At 41.8% G+C, this 13,916-nt stretch overlaps 2 protein-coding genes across 2 annotated transcripts in view; one reads left to right on the top strand and one right to left on the bottom strand.

Annotated features, from left to right (window-relative positions):
- The window catches only part of FANCL (FA complementation group L), an 85,789-nt gene extending 77,791 nt beyond the window's left edge, over window positions 1-7,998 (top strand). The window contains exons 12-14 of the mRNA XM_077813967.1: window positions 6,628-6,744; window positions 7,331-7,402; window positions 7,864-7,998. Coding sequence (XP_077670093.1) covers window positions 6,628-6,744; window positions 7,331-7,402; window positions 7,864-7,890 — 216 coding nt within the window. The 3' untranslated portion in view covers window positions 7,891-7,998. The remainder of the gene's footprint in view (window positions 1-6,627; window positions 6,745-7,330; window positions 7,403-7,863) is intronic.
- The window catches only part of VRK2 (VRK serine/threonine kinase 2), a 68,688-nt gene continuing 62,741 nt past the window's right edge, over window positions 7,970-13,916 (bottom strand). The window contains exons 12-13 of the mRNA XM_077813968.1: window positions 12,477-12,644; window positions 7,970-8,212 (exon numbers count right to left, since the gene is read on the bottom strand). Coding sequence (XP_077670094.1) covers window positions 7,970-8,212; window positions 12,477-12,644 — 411 coding nt within the window. The remainder of the gene's footprint in view (window positions 8,213-12,476; window positions 12,645-13,916) is intronic.

The following is a 13,916-nucleotide window of genomic DNA, read 5'->3' as shown; positions in this document are numbered from 1 at the left end:
GTTGGTATTAGCTGAAGAATGGAACTACCTCAAAAGAACATGGATTGCAGCAGCGGAAGAGATTTGTGGCTGATGCAGATGGGGAAAACAGAGGAAAAGAAAAGAGTAGTGATAGACTGAAGTGCAGGTAGTTACCCAAAACAAAAAAATAGAGCCTAATGAAAAAACAAATGAATACACTGAGTGTAAATGAAAGTGACTAGAATGAAGGAAAGCGAGCTGCCAAACAGGCAGTGAAGAAAGCCAAAAAGAATGCCACACATGACTTGTATGCCAAGCTTGTAAACCATCCACAACTGGCTGGCCAAAAGATCTGTAGCTTGGCAAAAAATGACCACACCCCACATTAAGTGTTGGGGGGAGAGAGGGACTGTTGTGTAGTTTGCTGGAGAAACCACTGGCAAAAAAATCTACAGCATGGCAAAAATGGCCACACCACACATTAATCAGGGGCATGGGAGGGGAGGGGAATGGACTGTTGTCTGGCTGGAGGAAGGTGTGTACCTCTTTAAAGGATAGAGAGGCAAGGAGTGAGGTTGCAGCAATGACAGGTCAACGTGGGGATGCTGACCCTTCCCCCCCGGTGACTGGAAGAGAGGAGAGGTCACGCCAAGCAGGAGAAGCCCTCTTTTACCTGGACCAGGCAGAACAGCAATGACTCAAGCTCTGCAATCTTCATGGTGCCATGTGGTAGCACAGCAGGGGAAGGGGTAGGAATGCTCCCCACCCCGCACTTCAGCCCACAGAAGGAAAGCTGGCATTTAGTAACAGAAGGGGAGCAAATTTTAGGCATAGCTCGGAAACTTCTGTATGGAAGGGATACAGTGATCAGATAAATGGATTGGTAAAGAATTCAAAGGAGGTATTTGTTAAAGGACTGGAAACTGGAAAGTTCGGGGCTTGTCAGCAAGTTAAAGTAGTATGGGCTGGATGAATGCACTATAAGGTGGGTAGAAAATTGGCTAGATTGTCGGGCTCAACGGGTAGTGATCAATGGCTCCATGTCTAGTTGGCAGCCAGTATCAAGGGGAGTGCCCCAAGGGTCGGTCCTGGGGCCAGTTTTGTTCAGTATCTTCATTAATGATCTGGAGGATGGTGTGGATTGCACCCTCAGCAAGTTTACAGACAATACTAAACTGGGAGGAGTGGTAGATACGCTGGAGGGCAGGGATAGGATACAGAGGGACCTAGACAAATTGGAGGATTGGGCCAAAAGAAATCTGATGAGGTTCAACAAGGACAAGTGCAGAGTCCTGCACTTAGGACGGAAGAATCCAATGCACCGCTACAGACTAGGGACCGAATGGCTAGGCAGCAGTTCTGCAGAAAAGGACCTAGGGGTTACAGTGGACGAGAAGCTGGATATGAGTCAACAGTGTGCCCTTGTAGCCAAGAAGGCCAGTGGCATTTTGGGATGTATAAGTAGGGGCATTGCCAGCAGATGGAGGGACGTGATCGTTTCCCTCTATTCAACACTGGTGAGGCCTCATCTGGAGTACTGTGTCCAGTTTTGGGCCCCACACTACAAGAAGGATGTGGAAAAATTGGAAAACATCCAGTGGAGGGCAACAAAAATGATTAGGGGACTGGAACACATGACTTACGAGGAGAGGCTGAGGGGACTAGGATTGTTTAGTCTACAGAAGAGAAGAATGAGGGGGGATTTGAAAGCTGCTTTCAGCTACCTGAAAGGAGGTTCCAAAGAGGATGCATCTAGACTATTCTCAGTGGTAGCGGATGACAGGACAAGGAGTAATGGTCTCAAGTTGCAGTGGGGGAGATTTAGGTTGGATATTAGGAAAAACTTCTTCACTAGGAGGGTGGTGAAACACTGGAATGGGTTACCTAGGGAGGTGGTGGAATCCCCTTCCTTAGAGGTTTTTAAGGTCAGGCTTGACAAAGTCCTGGCTGGGATGATTTAATTGAGGATCGGTCCTGCTTTGAGCAGGGGTTTGGACTAGATGACCTCCTAAGGTCCCTTCCAACCCTGATATTCTATGATTCCTATGTCTGACATGGCAGGGAGCCAACTGCCCCTCTTAGAGCCCACCTTAACTCGCATGGGGCGGAAGGGGAAGAAGAGATGGTAAGGTCCCAGGAGTAGGTGGGCTGGGGACGAGGATGGGAAAGAGGGTTAGCTGATGGAAGCCCCCCTGGTATATATTAAAATGATCATGCCATTACCAGCACTATACACTTTTATCTGTGGGGAGCTCCCAGACAGTTAATAAAATGGAGGCCTAATTAAACCACATGCAGTGTCTCCTGTCCTTCCAGCATAGCTGGACAATGAGATTCAAAGGGAAGGAGGATTGTATTGCAACGCCATTTGTAAAGAATGACCAGGGGAGGCTGTTAGTAACACATGAACAAGCAAAGGAGAGGTGGAAATAGTAGTTTGAGGGGCAAAACCACCTTTTTGGCAGAGTTGCCTACATGTAAACCATCCACAGCTGGCTGGCCAAAAGATCTATAGCTTGGCAAAAAATGACCACACCCCACATTAAGGATCTGAGTCTGACATAATGGAGGATAAGGTGAGAAAATGTAGTCCAGATAATGAAGAATGGTAAGGCAGTTGGACCTGATAAAATGATAGCAGACCTGGTGAAAATCCAATGATTGAAATTATTAGAGTAAGTGACTGACTGATGGCTCTGTGGGTCCAAATTAAGGCGCATATTCTGCTCCTTAAAAACCAAGAGAGGTATAAAGTGGATGAGCAAAGTAGTTAAAGCCATAGAGTGAATCAAGAGAATTCCTGAAGACTGATGAGTCTATTTTGGCATCAATACATAAGGAAAGCATCCATGAATGCAGACACTATCAAGGGATAAAGTTACCAGAACACACATTGGATGCTAGGATTGGGAGAAAGGTGGACAGGACAAACGAACAAAAACAGTTCTGCTTTAGGAAAAGCTAAGGAACCACAGATTCAATGTTCATAATTCGGCAAGTGATAGAGAAGCAGCTAGAATATCAACAGGATAGCTTCTGGACTTTCATAGACTCTAGACAAAGCATATGTTAAAATGAACAGAAGGATGCTCACACCAGTGTTGAAATATTGTCTGAGAATTTAATAACTATGGGGGATGCAGTATATAATTCTAAAACATGATCTGAATGTGTTTTGGAACAGCAAGCCCCTTGGAATTGGAAATCAGATTGCATCAGGGGTCGGCCCTCAGTCCATTGCTGTTTATCACATTTATAGACTACGTCAGCAGGAAGATCACAATGGGAAAAGGTCAGAAGCTGCAGTATAGAGATGAAATAGCAATAAGGGCATCCTCAAGAGACAATTTGGAGAAAATAGTAAACCAGTAATATGACCAGCTACACAGCCATGGGATGACACTGAACATGACTAAGACAGAGGTCTTGTGGCACAGTAGAGGTACCACAGGGAAACTGGGTACAGAGATTAATAGAGTACGACTAAACCAGACTGACTGATTCAATTACCTGAGTGGCTGGATTATGGAGGACTGTGTTTGAACATGAGCCAAAGGCTAGATTTGAGTGCTGGAAGTGTGTAGAATAACATCCCCCGTGTTGCACATCACAAATGTATGCCACTGAGACTGAAAGCCCAATTATATAGAACAATGGTGCACCCCTTAACGGTGGCAGACCAGTGGACTAGAATGTATTCACTTGTGTATTAGTATAGATCAAAATGAGTATAAATGTAAGAGTGTATTCAGGAATTTAAACTTCATGAAAACTAGAGGAATGTTACTTGTATTGTTTTCACTTATCAGTTTCTGTTATAATGTAATAGCAAACATTTACATTGTGCATAACCCTGTAACTAAATAACCCATCAATGAAATCTTGTGAAATCATAATAAAGGACTTTAACAGAAAATACTAATTTCAAAGTAAGTGGCCATTATGTATGATGGTCAGACATCAAAAGGCTAAGTGCATTCCTCACCAACATCAAAGGAAAAGCCCACGTGTGTAGAAAGACGTCAGCTTGCTTTCTGTCACAAGAAAAATATAAATATGGATTCTCAGGAAGATCCTTCATTTCTGAACTGTTTACTCACCTCAGTTCCCAGAAAAATCATGGAGCAGGTCCTCAAGGATTCCATTTTGAAGCTCTTGGAGGAGAGAAAAGTGATCAGGAACAGTCAACATGGATTCATCAAGGCAGGGATTGGCAACATTTGGCACACGGCCTGCCAGGGTAAGCCCCCTAGCAGGCCGGGCCAGTTTGTTTACCTGCTGCATCCACGCGTTTGGCTGATTGCGACTCCCACTGGTCGCAGTTCAGCACTGCAGGCCAATGGGGGCTGCGGGAAGTGGTGCGGGCCGAGGAATACCTTGACTTTAGCAAAGCTTTTGATACGGTCTCCCACAGTATTCGTGCCAGCAAGTTAAAAAAGTATGAATTGGACAAATGGCCTATAAGGTGGATAGAAAGCTGACTAGATCATCGGGCTCAACGGGTAGTGATCAATGGCTCGATGTCTAGTTGGCAGTCGGTATCAAGCGGAGTGCCCCAGAGGTCAGTCCTGGACCAGTTTTGTTTAACATCTTCATTAATGATCTAGATGATGGGATGGATTACACCCTCAGCAAGTTGGCAGATGACACTAAGCTGGGGGGAGAAGTAAATATGCTGGAGGGTAGGGATAGGGTCCAGAGTGATCTAGACAAACTGGAGGACTGGGCCAAAAAAAATCTGATGAGGTCCAACAAGGACAAGTGCAGAGTCCTACGTTTAGGATGGAAGAATCCCATGCACTGCCACAGGTTGGGGACCAACTGGCTAAGCGGTAGTTCTGCAGAAAAGGACCTGGGGATTACAGTCAATGAGAATCTGGATATGAATCAACAGTGTGTCCTCGTTGCCAAGAAGGCTAACAGCATATTGGGCTGCGTTAGTAGGAGCATTGCCAGCAGATGGAGGGAAGTGATTATTCCCCTCTATTCGGCACTGGTGAGGCCACATGTGGAGTATTCCATCCAGTTTTGGGCCCCCCATACAGAAAGGATGTGGACAAATTGGAAAGAGTTCAGCAGAGGGCAATGAGGTCTGGGGCACATGACTTACAAGGAGAGGCTGAGGGAACTGGTCTTATTTAGTCTGCAGAGGAGAAGAGTGAGGGGGGATTTGATAGCAGCCTTCAACTACCCTGAAGGGGGGTTCCAAAGAGCATGGAGCTAGGCTGTTCTCAGTGGTGGCAGAAGACAGAACAAGGAGCAATGGTCTCAAGTTGCAGTGGGAGAGGTCTAGGTTGCATATCAGGAAAAACTATTTCACTAGGAGGGTGTGAAGTACTGGAATGGGTTACCTAGGGAGGTGTTGGAATCTCCATCCTTAAAGGTTTTTAAGGCCCAGCTTGACAAAGCCCTGGCTGGGATGATTTAGTTGGGGTTGGTCCTGCTTTGAGCAAGGGGTTGGACTAGATGACCTCCTGAGGTCTCTTCCAACCCTGATCTATGATTCGATGACTCTTGCAAGGAAGTATACCAGATGCAAAGTGGAGATCCCCAGAGACAATCTGTGTACCTGAAAAACTTCTGTGAAACTGGCAATTTATTACATTACTACTACAAACTGTGACTCACCTGTTAATATACTTTACGTGCTTCAACCTCAACTCTTATTTCTTTGCTAATAAATCTTTAGTTAGTTTACTATAGAATTGGCTGCCAGTGTTGTCTTTGGCATAAAGATCTGGAATACCAATTGATCTGGGGTAAGTGAAACCTGATGTGGTGTGATTTTGGGTTTAAGTGACCATTATCACAAATTCCAGTTTGTCTGGGTGGCAAGATAGGCTGCAGAGTCTAAGGGGATTCCATAGTAAGACTGGTATAGTTATCCAGGAGTTCACGTTTGCTGGCGTGATGAAATCTAGTTATAGAACATACTACCGGTTTGGGGTATTGTCCCTTGTTTTCTGACCGTCTGCCCTGAAGCAGGCACTCTGTTCTTAGCCACTCCAGACAGCAAGACACATTCCACAATGTGATATGGTGCAGAAGCCTGGGTGGTAGAGACTCAAGGTCAGTGCCTACAGGTGTTTGAAACAAGATGTCTTTGCACAATAAAGGGTTACCTAAAGGAACAGATAGTGAAATGAAAGCATTAAGATGGAAGTCAGTTTGTGATGTGGCTGACAAAATCCAGGAAGCGCAACTTTGCTGGTTTGGAGACATACAGAGGATGAACAAAGAGGACCTGGTGAAGATAGCATGGAGAGTATGGTAGGAAAGAGATCCTGAGGAAGCAATAGATGGATTGAATCATAGAATCATAGAATATCAGGGTTGGATGGGATCTCAGGAGGTCATCTAGTCCAACCCCCTGCTCAAAGCAGGACCAATCCCCAAAGATGATACGCAGATGGACCTTAGTTTTGCTTTAGACAAAGATGATGGATGCTTGTACAACATCATCACCGGGTGTGGGTGGGGAGAAGATGATCACATCTATTGGCTGTAAATACAACTAGTTCCAGTCTTGGAACAGGTGAAACGGACTTTCAAAGGAAGAAATACACAATAATTAAAAAGTGGTGTACTTTATTTCTTCCTCATTTCCACCCTGTTAATGTCCATAAAGTTAACTTGTCTGAAATAGCTTTGTTTTGTATTTTTAAGGACTTCACTATGGACTGTGGTATCTGTTATGCTTACCGACTTGATGGTGCTATTCCAGACCAAGTATGTGGTGATTCCCGATGTGGACAACCTTTCCATCAGGCTTGTTTGTTTGAGGTAAAATTTTTATTAATGTAACAAATCCACTTGGCTCCAATTCATGGATCCCTAATACGGGCTTCTGTATGAGAATATTATGGAAGCAGTACAAATAGCTAGTTAAGTGATGGGTAAAGTACTGATGAGAGAGAACAGCTAAGCCTTCTTAATTACATGTTCTTATTGCTGCTTCCGTAGTGTTCTCTCCCATCACTCACGTATGTCTTACAAGCTCTTGGGGGGCAAGGAACCTGCTTTACTGTGTGTGTACAGGCCAAGGTCTAATCCAGACAGGAGCTTCTAGGTGCTACAAAAGTAGAACTATTTAGTAATAGTGCTCTGAAAACCTCAGAAGGGAGTGTGGGGGAAGTCAGACAGGATCACTTTTAGCATACTTTCAGTATGTGAAACCAGTTAATCATGATAGGTAGATTGTACAGAAAACTAATCCAGCAAAATTGCATGCTCCTAATTCAGTGTGAAAACACTACAAATGAGGGATTTATCAGATACTATGCTGAAGAGCACTGTTTATAAGAACTTTAGACTCGTTCCTAAATTGGGCATAAAATAAATATTAAGTTTTCTTTATCTTATCTTGCAGTGGTTACAAGGTCTTCCTTCCAGCAGACAAAGTTTTAATGTCATCTTTGGTGAATGTCCATACTGTAACAAGGTAAGGAAACATTTCAGGAAGTCTAATGGAAATGTATAACTGAATAAAGTACAGTACTGGAGTTTGGGAAAAGTAGAAAAAATAAGAGCAGCAGACAGTTAATGTTAATTTGATAAGCACTTGTGGATTTTATATTTTATTCCACTGTAAAAATTATAGCATGGAGTTAATTTCATGCACCAGCATTTAAAACTATTTGTTGAAAAGAGAGTAAAAGTAATATGTAACAATGTCTATATATCAAACATATACCAGAGTCCTTTATCATGAAAGACACAGGAGATTTAATTCTTCTACAATTTTTAGTATTACTCTTTGAAAGGACTAATTCTGAGAAGCATGCCTAATGTTCAGAATAGAAACAACCAAATAAAAATAGTTTAGCACACATGTAGCCTTGTACATTGTAGAGGTTAAAAGGTATCTATTTACAGTATGTTACTTCACAAATCTTTTTCAAGCCAATCTCAGTGAAAATGTCTAAATGAAGAAACTTTGAAAAAAGAACTTATACGGCTCTGGGTGAATGACCCTGCACATAAACTCAAGACATTTTAAATGGTGACATCAAAGAAAATACAACACAAGGAATATTAATATCAGAAGTACAAGTATGGTCATGGTGTATCGGTATCTCTCTTCAGTAAATGCAAGCTTAAGAATATTGGATACAGAAGGACTAGTAAAATCTCTATTGGGTTCTTGCAAAGATACTGGAGAATATGTAATGCTATTTTGGTGGTGTTTCTTTTTAACTTCCCAGAAAACTGTTTGGGGATACTGCCTGTGTAGTCGTCTTACGGTGTTTTCCTGCAAGGGGGAAAAAAATATTCAAATGTTTCCAGCATTAAACTGAGTGGAAATCTGAATCAAAAGAACAAAGATTAAAATATTCTGTTGCACTGCTTTCTGGGGGAAACTTACATGCAAATGTCAAAGAACTACAATGAAAGAACAAATTCTCACAAGCTTTTAGCAAGATTAGCTAGTAACGTTTGCTGAGCTACTAGGAGTAGAGATTTAACCCCTCTAGAGTTTGTGAACATTGTCAGATGCAGCTAACATTCAAAGCTTTATAAATGTACAAATACAGAAGTGTTCATATCTACAAATTAATGTGGGGTTTGGTTTTATAACATGTAGACTAAATGCTTTGCAAAAAGAAATAATTAGAATTTCATTTTTGAAAGCAACATCTAAAGGGCTCTAATACCTTTATCTTTGTCCTCAAAATTGTGAAAATCTATAACATTTACAATATTCTTGCTAATAAAGTTATTATATACCCATTCTAAACTTTTGATTGTCAAATTTGCTGTTCCTGTTTATTTAGATTTCATTTTATATCTCCACAGTACGGCAAAACTTGTCATGATTCCTCAAAGATGTAGGTGGTATTTAATTTCTAGAAGCATCAACTTTATGGCTCCTTTGTCCTGCTTTGATCTTCACCTCTGAACTGACTCCTGCACCCACAACCCCTATCACAAAAACTTTCTTCAAAGCACATTTGTGTTTCTTGTATTTCAATCCTGAAGTTTCTTTTGACAGTCACCTCTTCCGTTAACGTTGCTACCTTCCCATCCCACCTTCCTTCTGCAAACTCCTGTCCGTAAATATCCCCTGTTCTGACTTCCAATTTCCTCCTCTCTTTCCTGATGCCTGTTCTGACTATAGTTTTCATATTCCATCTCACTCTCATCCACACTAGTTTCTTTTGCTAAATCCATCCCACTTATCCTCTATCCTGGCATTGTAGTCCTTTGGATGAAAAATTTATAGTGGAGAAAGTCAACGTAGACACTGAGTTATCTGCCAACTGATTCTCCTTTCTAATTAGATACAGAAGTCATTCTTTGACGCTTCATCTCAGTTCAGTTTTCACCACAAAAAGATGAGAAGTATCTCATGAACTATTCTTCTCTATAGTCTCCAATTTAGGTGGTGTTCTACTCTAATCCTCTGTCATTTGCCTTCATGCCTACTCTAATGCTCTTCCTTCCCCAGCTGATGGTTTTTCTCTGCCTTCACACATACCACTGTTTCCTGGACCCTTAAAAGCCCTTCTACCTTTCCAACTATCACACATTTCACTTCCAAGTCCTTGAGCAAGCTCTGAACTCTGGTTTTCTTGTCAGTTCACTTTCCTCGACTCTTCTCCAATCTATTCACTATTTTCCAAGTGACTAATGACACGTTTCTTGCATCTCTTCTCCATCCTCATTCAAGTATTTTACACCCCCTACCTCTATAGTCTCCTTCAACTGTTCTGCTTCCCTCCACTCTTGGTGAACTGCAGGGTTCTGTTCTTGTTCCCCTTTTCTTCCTTTTCCGGAGGTTAAGGTCATATCTGCATTCATGGTTACCAAATTACACATACCACTCTCAATTCTACTATTTCCACCCCTGATCAGTGGCAAAGAGGTATGGCATTTTCCTGATGTATTACCTCCAAAAAACTAAATGGCAAAAAACAGATTTCTCCCTACTTATTCTGCATCCCAGTCTTGGGGTTGCAGTGTTGTAAATGATTCCACCTCTCACAATTAGGCTGCAACTGAATTCTGTAACAACTTCAGTGTTTTCCGGTATATGTCACTTTCTCTCCATAACTACTGCTACAACTCTTCTTCTGCCTTAATAAGTTGATGACTAGACTCTTGCAAAGTCCTTTGTTCTGTCAAACTCAGCTTCCATCTTCCAGTCCATTTGAAATGCCACCATCAAACTCATAGATTCATAGATATTTAGGTCAGAAGGGACCATTATGATCATCTAGTCTGACCTCCTGCACAACGCAGGCCACAGAATTTCACCCACCACTCCTACAAAAAAAAACCTCACACCTATATCTGTGCTATTGAAGTCCTCAAATTGTAGTTTAAAGACCTCAAGGAGCAGAGAATCCTCCAGCAAGTGACCCGTGCTCATCTTCCTTTCCTGCTGTTATAGCCATGTCATATACTGAGTCCGTTCTCTGACTCTTCATCATATTCAGCTTCCTTATCATCATGGCTGTGCCTAGACTAGAATAAGGGTATATAAAATCTTGCCTTTCCAACATTCTTTTGCTTGGACCATGCAGGCTTTGTTTCTTTTTATCTATGCCTGAAATACCCTACCTAATTTTGTACATCACAACCTATCTCTTAAATACGCTCCAAACCACTTTGGTAATCCCAATATAACTCTTCTACATCACTTTCCAAATCAGTTAAATAAAAGGAATTAGCAGGAAGCATACCATCCAACACAATATTCCCTGGGCTCATTTTGTATATTCCTTCTCCAACTTCCCTCCCCTTAATTCTTCATCTGAATTTTTTAACATCCTGACAGCCATATTTAACTTGATTCTCTTGTTAGTGATAATGTGCCGTGAGTACCAGGGAAGAACTATAGTGGAATAGCCAGATTAATAGACCTATTTCCCAATTCCCTTTTCCTCCTAGGGAAGAATAACTCAAAAATACTAATGGCAACCAAATATTATGCAAAAGGCTGGTTTATTCTTGTTCTTTACACCTGATCCTTCTCACTGGTTGCTACTTCTATTGCTTGCTCCCTCTTTCAGTCACCCAGGTATACATATTCCACAACTCCTCCCCTGCAGCTATATTAAATGTACCCTTGCCTTCCAGCTAAGTGCAGCTTCTGATATCACCACAAAGCAGGGGGAAAAAAGAGCACAAATCCCCATACTCATTCACAACACCATGATTTACAGTGAAGATGGCACCACTGTCACTGGCAGTTTCTGCTACTACACGTGATCAATGTCAGGGACCAGTCTCTATCATTCATAACCCAGGCGATGGACTACCTGGCTGAAGAACCAAAAGCTGCTGTTTCAGGTAAGAGGCAGGTGAACAGGGGGCTCAGGGTCTGTGGGAGAGAAGGGATTTGGACGGAAGCAGGTTGGGGATGGTCCAATTGGCTATTTATATTCTAGCATCCAAAACAGAATTTCTGCATAAAAATAGCATCTGAATTGATACTTCCAACTCCTCCTCTGCATTCCCTCCTTAACAGGGAAGGTGATTTACAAAATGCAGGGCTGTTTCGGCAGGACTCAGGAGCCTTCTTTAATCTAACCTTTTCCTATTAGCTGTGACCCTCTATCTGAATTGTTCTGCTCACCACTTGCCTGACTGAAACCCTGGGACACTTTTGCTGTTTCTTCTTCACTTTGCTTCCTTGTATTGGAGTCTCCATGCAGCAGACTGCTTGAAGCAAAGATTTTTTAATAAAGCTGCTTTTAAAGTCTTGTTCTGGTGCTTCATAAATGAGTTTGATTTTCCTTACCCAATAAGAAGGGCACAACCTGAGTAAATAGTTACTGTTAAATTAACTTAAAACCAAAGGGGAGGGGGAGAGAGGGGTTTCTTTTGCTAAGATGCCTTCTATTCTGAACTGTTCTTACTCACAAATAGCACTGAAGCCTTTACAGAATGATTCTTTGCATTCTAGAAGTGTGAAACTGAGCCGCACAGATCCACTTTGGCATACAAAGTATACAAGTTGAAGTTAATGAGGGCATTCAGACCTTTTATATAATAGAGTAGCCAATGCTATTGAGCTTTGATCAGTTAAATTCTGACTTTTCAAGGCCTGAAACCAAGATTTTATTATGGGTTAATATTAAATGCAGTTATTTGAAGACCCAGCTATTACCAAACAGTGCCAAGCAATTTCCTTGCTGTAAATTAGAAGAGGAAAACTATTATTGACTTACAAATGTTTACTTTAATGACAACCACTACACAAGAATGTTGTCACGGGTACCATTCCTAATATCTGTGACTGTAGAGCTAATGTTAAAGGTACTACTAGACGTGCAGTACTATTTTTGAACCTAATGCACGATAACAGAACATTTTTTGAACTTCATTATATTTTTGGAATAATGTTATCCAATGGTGTCTAAAAATATACCAAATTCTGGTGTTACTGTGACGAATATCTAGCCTGCTGTTTGCACACATCTGTTGTGCCAATCTTTCAATAGAAAGAAACACAGAATTATCAAAGCAGAACTTTTTTCAGTATGTTCTACTGTAATGTCAAATCTCACCAGCAGTGGTTCATTATTCTGACACATCAATCCAACTGGTTTCTCTTGTTCTTGTAATTGCCTGTGTGTTACCGGAATACCAGCTTTTCTCAGACAGTTAAGTTCTTTATCATCCAGCTTGCTTTCTTTTTCTTTAAACTGTTTTGGTGTAGGCTTTGGTAACTTAGCCTGTTAACACAGAGTTAATAACATGATATAATGAAAACATTCAACAGTTCAGAAAGAAGAGTGCTTAAATACAGTAGTAAGAATACAAACAAAGGCAAAATTCAAAAAGAAAGTCAGAGGATACTAAAAGTATGTAGAAAATAGTTGTCAAATCTTTCCTACAAACAGGACAAGACTAGTGCTACTGTCATGCTATCGTTAGCTACTACATTACCAAAGGGCATTTTTATGGAAAATTATTTCAATAATTTAGAACTATATACACTTAACCTTTGCTGGGAATGGAAACGCTTAAATTCTTCAATAAATTTCCTATCATGGCATTGAGTCTAATTAATGTTATGGTCTCAAATAAGATAAATATTACTCCTTTATTCAGTTAATCTAACCCTGGAGTGAGAAAGTTTATCTCCTCTTTTCATTTGCTAATATGTACTGGGAATAATGTTCTCTCTATTTTTTCCCATGCATCTGTGGAATGAATTTTGTTATGTGTACCAATATGGAGGTGATTATGTGGCGGGTATCTGCAGAGGGGTTTGGAGTATGGGAGGGGGCTGGGGTGAGGATTCTGGGCTGGGGGTGAGGGGTTTGGGTGCAGGCTGCCTCAGAGCTGCAGCGGGGAGAGAGGACTCTGCCCAGCCCTTTCTCCCCACAGCAGCACCTAGGCTGGGGCTGAGAGGCTCCCTCTCCCCAGCTGCGGCAGCTCTAGAGCGGGGGGTGATTCTCTCTTCACCACAGCCCTGAGCTCCTGTGTAGCCCTTGATAGGCTGCTGCACAGCCATGCAGTTAGAGGGAACTTAGACTGGGAGCTATACTCAGGCGTTCATGCAGTTTTTTTTCCAGTCTTATACCCACTCTAAATGTCAAATGATGTCTGTTTTTGGCATTTGTAACTCTTAATGTAAATGTAGCCAAAACACAGCCTGTAGGCCATGTGCTGTCCTTCAGTACTTCTGGCACCCTAAACAACTCTGCAGTAGTAATAGTCACATGTGGCCCTCTGCACAGCAATTCTTCCTGAGTACAGCAGTTACAAATTAAATCTGCTTCCTTTTGGTGGTGTTGATTAAGTAGTTCAAGAATGGGAATTACACAAAGAAATAATAAAGGAGAGTGTTGTACCAAAGTGGATTATAGGAGAGCTACTCCATCAGCCGCCAAGCAAGAGTTGAAACACAAAACCTCTAACTAGTCAGAGAATCACAGAATATCAGGGTTGGAAGGGACCTCAGGAGGTCATCTAGTCCAACCCCCTGCTCAAAGCAGGAC

Source organism: Eretmochelys imbricata, chromosome 3, assembly GCF_965152235.1.
Source record: "Eretmochelys imbricata isolate rEreImb1 chromosome 3, rEreImb1.hap1, whole genome shotgun sequence".
Classification (NCBI taxonomy): domain Eukaryota; kingdom Metazoa; phylum Chordata; order Testudines; family Cheloniidae; genus Eretmochelys; species Eretmochelys imbricata.
The sequence above is the reverse complement of the archived record's forward strand: the minus strand, read 5'-3'. Positions and strand labels throughout refer to the sequence as shown.